Genomic DNA, 18,711 nt, shown 5'->3' with positions numbered 1-18,711 from the left:
AATGTCATTTACCAGTGATTCTTGTTCACCACAGGTTGATTTTCATTCTAGCTTTCAGTATCAGGTATGAATTTAGAAGTTGATTAAATAAGCAAATTCACAACCTTTTGTGACCCCCAAAACAGATTATCTCAGCTTCTAACTAGATAATCCTTTCTAGTAAAAAAGTGAGAAAAAAATAATCCAGTACACAACTCTCCACACGAGGTGAGTTAATACACATTGTGTGACATAATGATCTAATGCCAAATAGATTTATTGTTACATAACATGCTCTTGGGTCTTTTAATATAAAGAGCTACAAAGCAGCGTGCAGATACAAAATTTACCTTCTGCCTGTATTTATAAAGTAGAAATCCAGAGTATTAAAGTAGGAAACAAAGTGATTGTTAATGTCAAAGGAAAAAAAAGTTCTGACATCAACTTAGTCTTAGAGATAGAACACGTCTTTTTATTAAAAGACCCAGCCTCTGACTGCAGTACAACCAGTAACTAGCTAACCTTATTAACTCGTCCATGCCTATTGTTCTCTTATATAAATAACAAGGGGAATGGAACAGAAAATTACTAAAGACTACTTTCTCAAAATTCAAGCCAGCGTTTCTAATTGTTTGCTCGAGTCTTTTACTTAGAATTTTTAGTTGCTCAACAAATTAGAGCTATTATGAAGTAAGACAAACTACTGCAATAGTCCTTCTTCATATGTTAAACAGTGACTTAATCTGAAAACAAACCATTATGGAGTAACCCCAGTGAATTTCTTTCAGTGCTGGGGAACCAAAATCTATTCTGGAGAATACCCTCTTATATTTATAGTCTTAAGAGGGCCTAACAAACTCCTTCTAATTAATGCCTGCTTATTCCTATGCCTTCTGTGTTTTACTTCTTTTTACACTGTCATAGTAGCTTCTGCAATTACAACCTTCAATTCATAATCAACCTCTAAATGTAATGACCATTTACCTGCAATGTTCTGAGAGGTCTAAGTCAGGGCTCAGCAAAGTACAAAACTACTTGGCTGGTTGCCTACCTGTTAACAGTTTTACAGTAAAACATTTACTGGAACACTGCCATGCCTATTCATTCTCAAATCGTCCATGGACAGTTAGTTGATACTACGGCGTAGGGTTGAGTAGTTGTGGCAGATACCATAGGACTCGTAAGTCTTATTTACCCTCTGGCCCTTTAAGAAAAATTTACAATCTTCACCCAAATAGCAACACTTCAGTGAATGCAACCAGCTTCTGAGATATTGTCCAAAGTTTCAGCTGTTTCTAAATCAAAGTTTTAGATAAAGAATGATCCTGCTGGTTTCATCACACTCCAAGCACATACTATTCTATAGTACAGAAATACAAACTTTTGCTTTAAAGTATTTTAGTGGGTTTAAAAATTTTGCAGCATTGCCAAACATTACTAGCAAAAAAGGGAAAACTCTCAGTACATACACACAGAATTCAGAGGCTATTCAGATTATCAGATGGCATCTCTCTTTTCTGATTGGGAAAGATAAAGTACATACTTTCTTTCATTGCTTCTACGGCACATTTAAAATTTTAACTTCTTGATATTGAGATAATTTTATAATCTATGGCATTAGATAGCCACTATAAGCCATGTGACAATCATGAAAAAGTTACATGAAAATTTTCCATTGACACTTTCTGATAAGATCAAGTAAATATTAGCATCTGTAATTCTTAAATTCTATGACTCTATGGTAAATAGGAGGAGAAAGAATGACAAGAGCAGAAAAATTTCTCAAGTAGTAGAATAAAACTAACTGATGGATGTGTGGCAATAATTCCAGTTTCTTAAAAACATATAAATTTAAGAATTACAAAAAAAAGTCATGTGTATAAAATTTGCTCAACGTTAATGAAGGCTACAAGTATTACAGAACTTGTAGAATACCTTTTCTAATCCATTCTAGTATGTTAGAAGAAGCAACAATAGATCCTCAAATTCTACAGAGTTTAATGGTCTGAATCCTTAAGTCTGTGAAATGGCACAACAGCCTGGACAAAACAGCCTCACTTTTTAAAGCTAGGAGAATTTCTTGATGTGATGCACTCACTGAAGAAAACATTACTTCTGTACCATTCCTTATAAAAAGAAATAACCTAAATTGAGTTATGAGAAAATAGCAGACAAATCCAAATTGTTAGATACTGGCCCAGAAACTTCTCATTTTTGTCTGGGTTAAAAAGGACATTATTGGGACAACTGATAAAATCTGAATTAGGACTGCAGTTAGATAACAGTACTGTAAAAATGTTAATTTCCTGATTTGGGGAACTATAATTATGTGTGTAGTATTTTTAGTAGATACACACTGAAGTAAACAGGAATAAAAGGGCATTGTGCCATTACTCCTCTACCTTATTCTTTAGTGGTTCAGAACAGAAATAATTAATGTATGTAAATATGTATATAAAAACACAAGCAAATAAAGAATTGTAAAGCAAATGGGGTAACATGTTAACGTTAGGGGAATCTGGGTGAAGTGTATATGGGAGTTTTTTGGTATTACTGCAACCTTTCTGTAAATTTAAAATTATTGCAAAATAAAAGGTTAAAAAATTGACAGTTTTAAGAAATAAAACATGGCATGTTCAATATAAAATACTGGTCAACCCATACAGGTTAGCTTATTTTTTTAATTTGTTTTGACAAATTTCACTCTCCAAAGTTATTTTGAAACAAATTCTATGTTTATAGTTCTATAAATATTCAGTATGAATCTTTAAAAAATAAGGACTAAAAAAGCCCCTGATGGCTCTATCTAAAAAAAAATGAACATATGAATACCTGTGAGAAATACACTGAAAATAGCTGCCAAAATAAGTAGTTTGGTTATAGCTATAATCCTTACCAGTAAGATTCTAAAAACATTTTACTGAATGTCTCAAAGGTCATTAGCATGAAAATATGTGAAACCTGTGGCATAACAAAAAGACAGCAATTATTGTAAATCTATCCTTCCAGCTTGGAAAGAAATAATGACTCTAGTAAAAAATGTTAGTATTTCCTTGTGTCTCAATACGTACCAAATCTGCTCCATGATATTAGAAAGGAAAATTTGATTACAAGGCATTTTAAAAGGGCATCAAAATATCAAATGTCCACTGCATACACAGGTAAGTTATTTCTTCTTTTTAAAGGTTACCATCAACCTAATATTGTAGAATTCAGATGCAGAATCCTTGTTTGGAAATTCCAAAAAAAATTTAATTTATCCTATTTTGTGGGCTAACTCAATTATTTTGAGGCAACAAAGTTCGTAAGTTGTAAAATTTTAGATCTCAGAAAATTCAGAGACATGAAAGACCTTGTAGACTGTGATTATAAGAAACAGAAAAATTAAGAAAGGGACTTTTCATAGTTAAAAATCAGTAACTGCCTCTCTAAGTCTCATGTATCAATTAAATGTAAACAAGGAAATAATTCTAATGAAAAGAGAAAAGCTTTAGGAATTGAAAATTCTAAAAGTTGTTAATATTCTTGTGTTCTGAAAGATCTTATGATGAATTCCCTTAATCACACACATCACTGAGGACAGAGCAACAGGAGTGTTAATTTCAGTTATCTTTTATATAAAGGATGGCACTAAGATAAGAACATAAATAGTGAGATTATAAACTGATTAACAGAGTAGGTATTTATTTCTTTAAAGTTAGATTTAGCATGATTCAGGTTTAAAAAACTTAAAATACACTTAACACAAAATATTTCTTTTATTTCTTTTCTACTGCTCAAATGATAGCATTAGTGCAAACTGATTCTCAAAAAAATTGCTTTTAAAAAAATACTGGAAACAGCTAACAAAGATAGAATGTAAAAACTAAATAGACATGAAGAGATTAAACCAAAACATATAAAACAGCTCTAGTTTAATTCAATAGTAACTCATACAAGGACCAAATTGACATTTGGAGTCAAAATCTCCTTTAAGAAGGGAGATAATTAGATTTTAATTATTTTCTCCTAACACTAAAACATATTTAATATAAGAAAGAGTACTTTAAATTACAGCTACATGTTCATTTTGTATTTAAAATGGTTTAAGGAGAAAGTTTATAGATTTTGTAGTGGGAAAACACATTGTTCTCATTATTAGATGTTCATTTCGAACTAAAAAAATAGAAACATTTTAACAAGTGAAAGCAACTTCTTAGTTACACTAGATGAGTGGCTTGATCTAAGGGCTTGAAATTACATTTTATTAGCACTTGAAACTTTTTTTTAAGACCAACATCTAACAATGAGATTCTATTATAAACCTATCTCAATACTAATTTCAATGTTTTTGTAACAATACACAATCAACTGCCGCATATTCTGGGGTTGCCAAAGTCACAACTGATCAGAAATGTATTATTTTGCTTCATAAAAGATAAAAATTATGGTTAAGCCTTTTCTCTTAATAGTTTGAAAACACTACAAGTAATTCACATAGAACTAGAACAATATTACTTACGTCATCACTCTGCTGGGCTTCTTGCATTACAAATTCTCGGACCATGGATGGACTAAATTCTACTAGATAAGAAAATATATCTGTAGCAGCTGATCTGACTTGCAAATCATCCATACCCTGATAAAAGGAAAGTTAGGGTACTTAAGAGATTAACAAAAGTTAATGCTTCCACAATTTCTTTTCTTTCCCAAATCTATGTACACCAACTTTTCAGGTTTAAATGGAATCAAAATATATAACCTCCCAATTTTTTTCTTCTTTTCCTTGTACAAATATTAAAAACTTTTAGGTAGCTCAATGATTAGTGTTTGCCAGTTTCTACCACCACAAAGATAAATATTCAGAGAATTTAAATGGAATCAGCATAGGATTATAAAGTGATCATCTCCAAATTCTGTAAAAAATTTTTGGGGGTGGTATGTAAGGTTCTTGATACAAACATATGCAAAAATGTGAATGATGTATCTTGGAAGACTTCAAAACTTTCCAGAATCTGTTTTTGGTCCTAGATTTGCCAGAGTTATTCCTTTGTAACTGACTTTCTCTTTTACAACTCTTTAAATAGAGGATGCTTTTGAAAAACACTCTGGGTATTTGCACTCTATTCCACAGCTTAGTTTTCTAATGGACAGGAGTTGTCCTGAATGCTTTTTCCCCTTCAGCACGTGAAGGATACATGATCGTAAGTTACAAATTCTCCCAGTGATTCTGAAAACATTCCCTAACTCACAGTTCTCAGTGTGGGTCCAGGGAACCTAGTGAGGGGCCCAACACTCTTTTCAGGAAGTACATGAGATTTAAACTATTTTCCTAAGAATACTAAGGCATTATTGCCTTTTCATTTTCAGTCTAACACAAATATAGTGGGGTTTGCCAGAGACTACAAAACATGTGATATCACAACAAATTAAGTGCAGAAGACGCTCTGTGAGTCACCTTCTATTAAGCCAGACATTAAAGGTGTTGGCAAAAAATGTGTGAAACAATGCTACTCTTCTCAGTAACTCTTTTTTTTGAAATTTTTTTTCTTAAGATTTATATTAACATACAATGGACTGATTATTATTTTAAAATGAATACACTCTAAAAAGTTTTCAGTTTTAATTTTTCATACAATAAATACCAATGGATAAAACTCGTAAGACAAAACTATGAGAACCACAGCCCTAACCCCTTATTGTGGCACAAGCCCTCTTGGTCCTGGTCCAGTCTGCCTTCCTTCCACTCACTGGTCTAAAAAGGAAAGATATTTGAATAGTTTCTATGAAACATATGTTTAATATTGTTACAGAAGACATAATAATCTTGTAAAAATGTGGGATTTTTAATCACTTAAAGCCATATTATATGCAAGTGATTACATATTAAAATTATAAATTTAACAAAAATCTGAAGACTGAAACAGTCTTGTAGAATTCACTATCAAGTGAATTATAACCTAAATAATGAAATTCAAAATAAATACTTTCCCATCCATAATTTAAATCATTACAAATTCACAATTTCAAAAACATGAAAAGAAGTTGTACACTTACCATTACAATTTCAAGAGCAGGAAGAATCCCCAACTTCGCCAAAGTTTTGAAAAATGCATCCCTATTTTGAGGTTGTAATGTCTGAGAAAATGCACAAAATTCCTTGAAAAAATTAACCTGTAATGTTAGAAAGTATAGTGAGAAGCTGACATACATAAAAGTAAACTTGGGGCACACACTAATGTAGTCTACCAGGGTGGAGTTCACCTTTCTCAAGGACCTTGACTTTTCAGGGTATCCTGGCTCCTCAAAACCTACATTAAAGACCACATTAAAAACTAGCATGCCATTAGAAGTAAAGCTTGCATTATTCCTCAAACACTGAATTATCAACTCTCTGAAGACATTATTATATTAGGAGTCTCAGAGGCTGTGTGTATACACACACACACACACACTCTCTCTCTCTCTCTCTCTCTCTCTATTCTCAATTTATGATTAAGGTGTAAGAATGCCATGTAAAGCAGGTATTTTGAATTAGAGCACATACTTTCACAGAAACCATGCTATAAATAAGTGGTGACTGGGTTTCCAGGAAGCCCTCAAAAGCATGATTCAATTTTTAACAATTGTAAAGAACATTAGAGATTCCTCTAATTTTATAAATGGGAAAACTGAGCAGGCTATTAATAAATTACTATACTAAAGATGATTTGGCTGATTTTAACTCAGCAATCTTTCATTACTTCTTAAAACCCAAACACCTGATTATAATGTTTGAAAAAAATATAAACAGCAATCACTATTCTCTTTCCCTGAAGCATAGTTTTTATCTCAAAAAAGTGATTATAAACATATTTGGAAGCAAAAATTTCCAAGAACCAAATTATTTACCATTTCCTAATTATTAAAAAAAGCATTCTCCTTTGATATTGTTTAAAAAGGAAAACATCTCTATAATATGAATATCTACAACCATGAAAACATGTGAGTGTACTTCTTTCCCATCCTAACCCATATCTGGTTTTGGGATTTGTAAAGGCACACAAATTTCCTCACTGTGTTGGGGAGCGGGGTGGGAGGGGAATACATCACAGTATCTAAATAAATATGTAAATATACAAAATAATAAATTTTAGAAGCTTTAAGAATAATCACTTTATAGTTTAATTTTAAAATGTATCTTTCATGTCATATTGATTATAAAAAATTCTCTCATAAGCTAACAATGCAATATTAAAAGCTGTGTATGCCAAAAGAGTATGTGCTCTTTAAGGGTTTGAATTTCAATAAGAAATAACTTACCAATTCACGCCGTTTATCATCATCTGTAGCCTCATCTGTTAATTGTGCAAAAACTTCAGACAAAAATTTCTCATCTTCCTACACAAGAATTATGAAGTATTAACAAAAGTATAGTTATACTCATTTATTTGGTTTATACAAGTTTTAATAAAAGTAGCTGAAAACCTAATAGTTTCATTGTAAAACCTAAAATTCCAAGGTATATTCATGTTGTAACATTCAAAACCTGACTACACCATTCAATATTAGTTATACATACATTAATATCTCATTTAACCAGAAACCTCAATAAAAAAGAACTCTCGAAAACAAAGACAGATGTTGTAGAGGTCACACATGAAAACTCATTTACTTTGAGAGCCTCTCTTATTCCCTCTCAGGGTCTATTTACTTAGTCTCGTCAGTCCACAGCAGATTAGAAAAATGAGAATTACAAATATGGCCTAGGGACAGCAGTAAAGGAGACTGAATTCTGGCAGTGGTAAGATTACAAAGCCTTTTAAAACACAAGAACTCATAAAATAAAATAATCTAGTCTTACATGTACTTGTGGTCATCAATGATAGAACTAAGTGACAAGACACTACAATAAGTGCTTTTCATACTGGTCACTCTCAGGAGTTAAAAAGATAGATTTATGTTAATTTTTCTAAGCATTCTTTAAAAGGCCAAACAGAAATATATAGTAGGGTATGTACTACATTGTGTTTTTAATATAAATTTGGGTATGTAAAGTCTAGAAGGGATAAACATTAAAATCTTAATTGTGACGTCTGCTGGTGATGGATTTTCTTTTGTCCTATCTGTATTTTCCAATTTTCTATGATTAGCATGGACTATTAAATTACAAAGGAAGAAATTAGACATAAATATTGAAATTCACTTTGGGGAAGATTTCCATCAAAACCTGCTAAAAGAAAATTGTATTTTTAAGTTTCAATTATCTTCAAAATTCACTTTTATGGAATATAATTTGCATTAATTTTAACTAAAGTATCATGTTCTAAAAATGATTGTACTAGTGTTAACTGTGGAAGACAATAAAATCAGACCATAATATGTAAAGGATATACCTCAAATACCTGTCCTTATCTTTACGTGGATCATCTGTGGTTATCAATCCCTTAAAGCTTTTCTGAAATAAGGTGGTATATATATATAATATTTATATATATAAAATGAAAATCACTAGGTATGATTGTGGAAAATGTAACATGCTCTCCCACTGACCACTGGTGCTACACAAAGACACAGCACTGAGTTGGATAACTCCTTTCATCAATCTCAGTATGGTGTTGCTTTCTTATTTATTTTATTGACTCCTTTTGGACTTTATGTACGGTGGCCTGAACCATCCATCTTCTAAGAGAGTTTACCTGCATATGTAATTTTTTACTTATCTCTCAAACGCTTTTTCCAAATACTATTTGTCTCAATATATTAGGCTTTGGTGAATACGTACACATTTACCTTTGCTTATACTTTTTGTAAATTTTTATCTTCTGCATTTCTCCCAGATTAAATCTTCCTTTCCTCTTTAAAGACTTCTAACTTATTCAGAATATTTTCATAAAGAAATAGCTCTAATTCTTTGAAAAATGCAATCTTCCATTTACATTCATCTTACATGATTCATTATTTGTTCACTGACAGCTAGAACTGCAAAGTATGGAGGCAATTTCCAATATAGTGTGCTAGGAGAATGCTTACTAATATCTAGTATGTATTTTTTCTGATTTCTAACATTATTCTTGGTAATATTCTACAAAAGCACTTGCTTCCATGTGCATAAGAAGGAAGCAATTGACTGACAGCTCAAAGCTGATCATAAATATAATTGGAATGTTTCCCCCTAAGTCCCTGTTTTCCAAGTAATTAGTCTCGTTAGATCATTTTAGTTTTTCTTTTCTATTTCCTTTTAACAGCTTTTGCTTTAATAAGACTTTAACTATTTTGTCAAATTGTCTGTATCTGTTTTTTTGGATAACTTAACAACACTTCATGGGGATAAGAAGTGCTGCTTCTAAAAAGTCTGAATCAAACTTTTTTTCTTTGCAATAATGTAAAAGTAAGCATATACATAAAACCAGAAACTCAAAACCCAGAACCCATTCCCCAATATTAGAATCATGTAAATGCAGAAATTTAAAATTAGATCCTGCTTTAAGAGATTACTTAGAGATTGCCTAAGCTGATTTTAAATTTCACAAGACTGAGGCTCAACGAATGGATTTACCTGAGGCTAGCTAGTGTCTGAGATGGATTTAGAATTCAGATCTCCTGCGTAATGAAATTTTTGTCACCCTCACCACATAAAATTAACTACAGGATAGATTCCTAAGTAGTCAAAGTTATGAAACAAACCAGAGCAAAGCACACACACAAACTAGAATGGGCCAAATCTAGTAAAATAAATTTTAACATGTTAAATCCTACATTTGAATCCAAAAACCTCTACAACAAAGAACCTATTATTGCAAACAGTTGTTTTCTTAAAGGTAATAAATTTTACATATTTAATTAGTAGCTGGGATGAAAGATCAGAAATTTCTCTTTCAGTGCTGAAATCCTGATATCTACAAAACATGCTAAAACAGACCTAAACCACTGATCCTAATGGGTTTGTTTTTAGTTCAACTCTTACATGTGGAATAGTGGAAATTATGTAGTATGTTAAAATGTCAACATATGAGATACCTGTCCTCAGCATTTCTAATGAAGGAAGAAGTTAAAACTCTTGCTCTGAAAAGGATCTTCCTCTGTAGGTATATGGAAATAGCCTCACTTTACTGGCCTTTAGGAACTTAATAGGTAAAACATTTTAAAGTATATTTCTCATGTGCGGGCATTAGGGATTTCTGATCTGCAATTAGCTAGAAAACTCAGGTTAACTAAAATCCTCTGTTCATGCTTAAAAGAATCTTGCCATGTATTAGAATACATTCTAGGAACAAGTGACCACACCAAGTACTTTAATATAATTTCTCAGTTAATTACCTAATTTAGTCTAGGAGTTATGTTATGAACCTTTGCACTACATCTCACTGTGGTCCAGTTAGATAAAATTCCTGTTTTTTTACTTGCCCTTTGTAACTCATAGAACAGCAAGTTAAAACTCATTTAAATAGCTACATAGATATGTATACTAGTTAGCCAGAAGGGTATCTGGAAAAACCTAATACCTAACCAAATTTCTAAATGGAAATCTCAGAGTTGGGCTTTAGGAACGAGCTTTCATAGGCCAATGGCCATAATTTTAATTATTTTCCACTCACACACTGTTGAAAATAGAATTCAGAATCACTGCTGGCACGTAAGGTAATTAAGTGGTAAAACCTAAATATTTAACAGGTAGTTTACAGTATCTGGCTATTTCATAAAATGCATCTCATGGACCAGAAATGAGTAAGACTTTTTTTTAAAACTACACTTTATACAATTATAGCCTTCATAAATAAATTATGACAAAACATATATGACATATAAAGTGTTACAAATATTTATAAATTAGTTTGTATAGTTTATTTTTTAAAACACAAAAAAGTATGTTTTACTCTTACGGATTTGGCAACAACCTTTCTGTAGTCAAAAGCAGTCATTCAAAAGCTACACTTCAGCTTCTGACACTGGGTCCTTTCAACTATATTGACTGTGGGTCTGTTTCCACTTTCTAAACAATGCAATGGTAACCTGAATTGTATAATATGGCTTTTAAATAAGCAGGTCCTATATGTTAGAAATGGAACATAACATGAAAGTCTAACTTCCCTCACCCTTGCTGTGGAATAATGAAAAAACTGCTAGGTCAAAGAATGATTGGGAGAAGTAAACTCTGCACAAAAAGTAAAGTAACAAAAACAGAAAGGTAAATAATGGTTGGAAGTATCTTAAAATGGAGTCTTATAGCTAAGTACTAAGTCAGAGAGTCTCAACTTTTTACTCTTAGGATCTCCTTAAATTCTTAAAAATTACTGGAGACTCCAAACAGCATTTACTATGGGGGTTATATTTACCAACATTTACCATTTTTAAAATTATTTAAAAAATAGTTTGTTTTAAACATGAGCAATTACAAGTTTATGTAACTTTTTTTTAATGGGAAACTATATGGCCCAAAATTTTAAAAATTTAGAAAGAAGAGTGGTTCTATTTTACATTCTTGGCAAATCTCTGGTTTGCTTGAAAAGAAGACAGCTAGATAGATCCTCCTATCTCCAGCATTCAGTCTGTGGCAATATGTTATTTTGGTTGAAGAAAACACAGCTTCACAATTACATGAATCTGGTAAAGGAAAAACCTCACAGACCTCTCTGAAAGGGTTCTAGGGGTTCCTAGACTACACTTGAGAACCACCATACTATGTACATAGGAGCTGCTCAATAAACCTAGTGACTGTTACAGAAATAACAAAGGCAGTTACATAGGTAACCCTAAAGCATAGTGTTCAAAATCATGTTTAACACAGTGTTAAGGTATAAAGGATTAATATGATAAACAAGGTATAAAACTCCTATTTTACAACTCAAGGAGACAGAATAAAATCAATCTTATACAGCACATAATCTTTCACATTTCTTAAAAATTAATGAATGTTTCTCAATCCTGGCTGCATATTTGAATTATATAGGGAGGTTTAAGCACAGGTACTCAACACATACCCCAATAACTAGGTCTCACAAAATTGAAATAAAAGGTACACTTCCTAAAATAGCTGCTTCTGTTGGGATGATGAAAAAGTTCTGGGTATGGATAGTGGTGATGGTTGCATAGCACTGTCAATGTACTTAATGTTCTATGAATTATACACTTAAAAATGGTGAAAATGTTGAATTTTATGTCATGTATATTCAATTACAATTTTTAAAATGCAAAAAATGAACAGTTAAAAAAAACAGCTGCATCACAGGACACTTAAAAATATAAAAGGTCACATTAAGAAATGTTTCTCCTTCAGGAAACCATAATAAAGCTGTTCTCAAAAAAAAAAAAGCTGTTCTCTATGCTTGATAGTACATTTAAAGTAAACAAATCTTTCAAAAAGAAAAAGGAATTAATGAACACCAGCTTGAACTATATTAAGGGAATTAAATATCTGAAAACAGAATTCTGAAGAACACCTTTTACTTACCTGCAACATGCTGACTATCTCAACTTTGTTGAAGAAAATAAAAGATGTAAGAGTAGAAAGAAAATTCTCTTCAAAAACAGATGGTGTAGGCAAAATGATATCCTGAATGTACTGTACCCTGTAAGTCTGATGTATTTTTTGCCTTAGTTCAGAGTCTCTTATTGGTATAACTTCCTTAAATTTTGCAGTTTTGGTCAAGAATTCTCTGTGCCTTTTTGGCTGAGCCAAAGCAGGGTCATATTCAAGGCATCCCACGACATCCATGATACACTCATCAGAAAACATTACCTCAAACAGAGTTGCCTTATTTAGGAATAAGATTCCTCTAATAATTTCATATAAATGGTGTAAACCTTCAGTATTTTCTAGGTTCTCACAAGCCTGGAACAGCTGCAGTAGTTTTTTAACATAGCCTTCATTTTCCAAGGCTAGAGCCAGCTTTTCCCTACGGATAGGTGAGGAGAGAACTGAGGTAACTAAGTCAGCAATCTCTTCAAGTTTATTGAGTTCACATGTAGGCAGGTCAATCAGATGACTGGTTTCAGGCATTTCTTCAAACCTTTCTTCTTCTGATTCATCAATGAGATCCTGTGTGACTTCCACTGATGGATCCTTACCTTGAACCTAAAAATATCCAAATACAGCTGATTACCTTAAAATAAAAAAGAATTTGAAATTGTGGAAATAAAATTGCTGACCATTAAACTGAAATAAGAATACTATGCAAAGAATCAATACTAGTAATATAGTCACCGTTAACTGTGATTTCTAGAAGAGGAAAATACACCCAGTTCAGAGTCACTTATTTGAGTTTACATTACTGACTACAGATTGTTTACCTCTGTATTTCCCAACTTAGAAGTTGAGGTTAACTATGATCCCTGACAACCTGAATATTTTGGCTAATGTTATGTATTTAAGATTTATAATGTTTAATTATGTTATAACTGTGTGCAGTTGTTTCATAACTTCACTATACCTAGTAACTTTGAATTTTTCAGATTACTCTGTTGGTCACCCAAAATCACTATGTATGATTCTTTAATCACCATCACTTTGGCCTGACAAGGACACTACTGAGTTCAAACCAAATTAAAACCCAACTGTATATTGAAGAGTGAGAGAGTAAGATTTCCTTAAATTACTGTGGGGAAAATCGGAGTTCCTATGGCCAGGACCCTCACCTGAACCTAAACTACTTGATGATGTGATTGGCCTACTATTAGGCTACAGCTTCCACACCCATAGGCAATAAGCTATTATTGACTCAGTCACTATACAAAGAGCTCTGCCCTGTGCTCTGGGTGGAGGCAGAGACATTAGAGGATTTTAGACCTGCAGACTGTTGGATACAAACATCCTATCCCCCCGGGAGAACAAAGCCAGGTAACAAACCCTTTTACCCCAAGAATGTTCCACTGTCATTCCTCAGTCTCACTGAATCCATAGTGAACTTGCCTGGGGCTGAAACCCAGTGGCAAGACAATTACTTCTGAAACTCACTTCTGAAAAATATTTGCTTTTGCTATGAGCCTGAAGCTCCTCAAAAAAATTAAATCTATTCTTTTACAAACTGTCTTTTACTTAACATCACTCCTTATCATAAAGCCTCCAAATTCTAGTATCTAGATAAAAATCACAACATAATGAATGAAGAACTGTTTTGATTCAGGTTGACAGCTCAAGTAAGGCATGGCTAACTTACTACAAATTTTCTATAATGATTTCTGCAATGACTATTTAACATAAAAAAAAGTTTGTAACTTTACTCTTCATAAAATTTTTCCAATTCCTAACACAAGAGTGAGTTATCCTCTCTTCTCCACCTCAAAACATCCCAAATATCCTGAGCAGAAAAAGTACCACAAATTTCCAAATCCACCACTGCCAACATAGTAAAAAAACCAGAGAGCTTAGGGAAAGAAGTAGATGGCTATACTGCTCCATGTGGTATTTTTTTTCATAGAGGGATGAGAGTACTTCTTTTACTTCTGAGTTCTCAGAGAGGAAGGGAAATTCCTTCCAGCCCCTTTGGGATAGGGGTGGGGGTGAGGAGAGCATATAAAGGAGGAATAATAAAAGCAATGGCATTTGAGATTGTGGGTAAGATCAAAGATGGGTAAGATCCAGATAGGGGATAAAGGTATTCAAAGTGCAAGGAGAACAACACAGAGGCAGAGAGATGGAAATACATAATGCATATGCAAACAGAAAAACTGGAAATGAAGACTGAAGCCAGATCATGGAATGGCAAGCTAAAACACTTGAGTTATTGCTCAGGAGAGTGAATGTACAACATGGTCCTTTAGAAAGTTAACCTGGCATCAGTTGTATGGGAGAAAGTTGAGAATATAAATAAATTAGTGTGTTACTCCAAAGTCCACATGAACAACTGAATTGGGATAGGGGGTGGGACAGATGAGGGATAGCTACAATAGAGCTGAGGAATCACAAATGACCCCATAGTTTTAAACCTGTTATTAGGATGATTATGGCTCCTTTAACAAAAACTGGGAACCTGGGGGAGGAATTGTTGGTAAGGGTTCAGTTTTATTAAATCTAAGGTGTTTAAATATCTAGCCGGTAGCTAATCTGTGGGTCCACTACTCAGGAAAAAGAGCAGGACAGAAGACAGAAATTTAGTCTTAGGGCAACCATTAAAACCTGAACACTGACAGTAACCAGAGGAAACAGAAGTGGAGCGTAAGGTTGGGGGGGTGGGGGGAGGAAAAAGAATCAGAGGTTTTAAAGGAAGAATAAGAGTAAAACAGAGGACTTAACTTGCACTTCAAATGAATAGTTTGCATACATTTAAGAATAAAAGCATAGTTCCAGAAGCATTCACTAGGTTACAGCATGTTTATTTCTGAGTTATCCAGTATTTACCTTTACAAGTTTCCTGGATTCTCTCCTCAACTAGCACTGATCTGATCTGTCAATCCACATACACCCAAGTGTCCACATGGATGTCAACAGTGCTGTCCACCAAATATTTCTGGTTCTCTCCCTTTTGTAGTTTTTTGTCTCCATGAAGTTACATGTAGCTGCGTGACCTACTTTCAAAGAAATGTGAGCAAAAGTGCCATGTGTAACTTTTGGGAGGAGTCTTTAAATGCCAGTGATCTGATTTGCCATCTTTCCCACTTTGCAATGATCATAGACATAAGAGAATGAATTCTCTATCAACCTGGGTACTGAAGTGGCTCTTATGAGCACTGCCCCTTCCTCTTCAACCCTGCCTCTCGCTGGTCAAATAGCATGAAGGAAAAACAAACTTTTGTTGTAATAAGCCACCAAAGTTTTAGAATTTTCTTACTACAACATAACCTGACCTTAAAGTCAGCCAACTAACTGAGCTGACTGAATGAATTCACAGTTAAGCCCACACTATCAACAGGGTTCTCCATGAAAATCTCTTTTCCACACTCCTACTCTAGCGCTTTACAGCTGCTGCTTTAAATTTTTTTCCTTTTCAAGTGTCAAATACTATTGCTCTCACCTTTAAATCTCAAAAGAAACTTTTTTTCCCTTTGAAAGAGGCCATCAGTCCTCAACTTCCTGCAACATCTTCCTTCTCTATCTCACAACTTATCTTCACCTGTTTCCTTTGTTCTTTCAAAGAAAATGTCCCTACCATTTTCTGAGGTTTTAACTTCATGCATACTTTTGACTTTATGCTTCTAAAAGCTCAAAATATATCTATTATCTTAACTTTTTCTTGTTTTTATAATTTCTTCCTCTCCAGTTCTGTTATTCACCATTCCCTTTAAAATACTTACTGCTCTGAACTGCAAGTATTTTCAGCAAGGAGTTCTACTTTCTCATTATAAGAGGTTAATAAATAACTGAATATCATCAAAGGTCAGCAATGATCTCCCAGAATTGAAAACTAAAGCATAATAAATGGTTCCATGCAATGCCATGCAATAGTTGGGAGGAATAAACTAAATATATATTCAGCAACATGTACAGATCTTAAAAGCATAGTACTGAGCTGTGCAGCAAAAAATTAACCATGCTGGATCAGCAGAGGGGCCAAATTTAATATCCCTTCCAAATGTGGAAAATTTTGGTAAAAATGACAAATGTGGAGGAGAAATAGTAACTAAGGGGATAACTAAGTGGGTAACGTAATGAGGGAAATCCAATATTAACACTGGTGCCTCAAGAAGACTCAGAGCAACAGATGAAACCAGATTCTTCCAGATGCCTGAAGTATATGTTTGCCAAGATCACCACTTGGCAAACAAGGTCGAATGGAAGCCTGTAAATAAACTTGATGAATGACACTACACTGACAGACATTTTGTCATAAAAAATGATGATGAACTGTAACAACTGTGGGATTCTAGTAATGAGGTTAGTACTAGTGCCACTATCTATCAACTCTTTACTTTTCAGGTTACATCTACTACCATACTGCAATATGATATAACATTGGCATTGTTGATCTAACTATGTTTTGTACATAAGCCTTATAATACTGATATTGTTGATCAAATGTATTGGGAGAGTTAAAAGCCTCCCCAGCACATAAAATGACGAAGAAAATGATTGACACAAGGAAGTGGATTTTGTTAACCACTTAATTTCTATGCTAAACTGTACAAGTTTACTATAAGGTACAAACGGCAGTAGATCAAGTAGGGATTTGAGCAATCAAAGTAGTACAAAAATAAAAATCATGGTTTTATAGGACAAATTCGTTATTTCTTTAGATCTATCCATACCCCAGACTGGCTCCTCCAAATGTTAAGCATATTCATGCTTATATTACTGCTGTCACTAAAAGTAGATGCTTAAATATGATTTTGCTGTAAAAGAGTCTTGGCTAAGGGCCAAGGGCCAAGAAGTAGTCTTTGCAGTGAAGGATTAAATCTTGTCCAAAGAAGTTAGGCTCTTGCCTAGCTCCTGGGAGGTAACCTCTAGCACTTTGAATATCCTGTCTGGTAAGAGTGTTTCTATTACCTGTGGGTCTTGGGCTATGTCAGATATTTTGTGTGTGCATAACTATGGTTTTTAGTGGAGATCTTGGGCCACACAATATCAGTTCAATCTCTGGAGATGCTGGAATCTAAAATCAGCCACATAGGCATTCAGCCTGCTTATATGACTGAACCCCAGTGAAAATACTGGACACAGCTCTGGGTAAAGCTTCCCAGGTCAGTAATATTCCATACATGTGGCCATACATCATTGCTGGGAGAAGTAAGTGTGGTCTGCACAATTACCCTGAGAGAGAAAACTGGACACTCTTGCTGGTAACTCTCCTAGACTCAGCCCTAGGTGCCTCTTCTAATTGGTAATTTTAGTCTGTATCATTTTGGTGTAATGAACTGTGAATATGAGCCTAACAGTTCAGTGGAGTTCTGTGAATCTCTCCAGTGAATTCGTGAACCTGGGAGAGGTCTTTGGGACCTCTTGAACTGCATGGGTGAAATGACCAAGAAATAAATTTCAGCAAAAATTTCTAGGACAAATGTACAGTCTTAAAGAATATATGTATATTTAAGAACATATATTAAACAGTAGGAGCTGAGGTGCAGAGAGGAGAGATGGGGCATGTATAATCTAATATGATGATTATGATCACTGGAAAATATTATCCACCATTCAAATTTATGTTCCAGCATACATGTAAATCAACATCCTAATTCTAAATAAAATGTCTGTTTTATTCATTCATTCTTTAAATACATACTGCATATATTTATTGGTATATAAATTACCAATAAATACCACTTACCATGATGGTATTAGAGGAGGAAGAATATAAAATACCACTTCCCCGGAACTTACAACAAAAAAGATTAATCTTTGTAAAATGTTAATATTTTGAACAGCTTTATAAATATTATGGTAAAGTAATATTTATTTTTAAAGTCTTTCATCCTTCAGTATGTTTTCATTATTTTTCTGTACAAACTCCCCTCTCCCCCCATTTCAGGGATGAATGCATAATTCAAGTTTATTGAATTAAGAACAGAACAGCAGGTATTTGTGGACTGCATATGTTTAAGTCTGCAAAAGAGGTCATTTTTAGGTCTTACATCTCACTTTACAGAAAATTTTGCAAATGTGAAATTCAATCTCAACCCTTGGAGAGCACATGAGGAAAAAAAAGGGTAAAAATTGGGACCTTCTCACTATCACCATCTGTAAGACTAAAAAAAAGGTAAACACAAAGGCAAAATAATAAAATAATTTGGATTATATTACTATGCATATTATACAAATTAAGGCAAAACAGTATTTACTAGATGGCGTTTTCAACTAACTGTTCATTAACTGGAATTCTTCTACTTAATAACATATAGTAATTA

General features: G+C 33.4%; 1 protein-coding gene across 3 annotated transcripts in view; it reads right to left on the bottom strand.

Annotated features, from left to right (window-relative positions):
- Positions 1-18,711, bottom strand: part of PPP4R3B (protein phosphatase 4 regulatory subunit 3B) — a 56,249-nt gene that overhangs the window by 26,159 nt on the left and 11,379 nt on the right. For 2 of the 3 annotated variants that reach the window (XM_036925988.2, XM_036925987.2), the window contains exons 4-7: positions 12,389-13,012; positions 7,261-7,338; positions 6,016-6,132; positions 4,481-4,597 (exon numbers count right to left, since the gene is read on the bottom strand). In XM_036925988.2, coding sequence (XP_036781883.1) covers positions 4,481-4,597; positions 6,016-6,132; positions 7,261-7,338; positions 12,389-13,012 — 936 coding nt within the window. The remainder of the gene's footprint in view (positions 1-4,480; positions 4,598-6,015; positions 6,133-7,260; positions 7,339-12,388; positions 13,013-18,711) is intronic. The other variant, XM_036925989.2, reaches the window with a different exon arrangement.

This window comes from Manis pentadactyla, chromosome 2, assembly GCF_030020395.1.
Source record: "Manis pentadactyla isolate mManPen7 chromosome 2, mManPen7.hap1, whole genome shotgun sequence".
In the NCBI taxonomy this organism is placed as follows: Eukaryota; Metazoa; Chordata; class Mammalia; order Pholidota; family Manidae; genus Manis; species Manis pentadactyla.
This window is presented reverse-complemented; position numbering and strand designations above follow the sequence as displayed.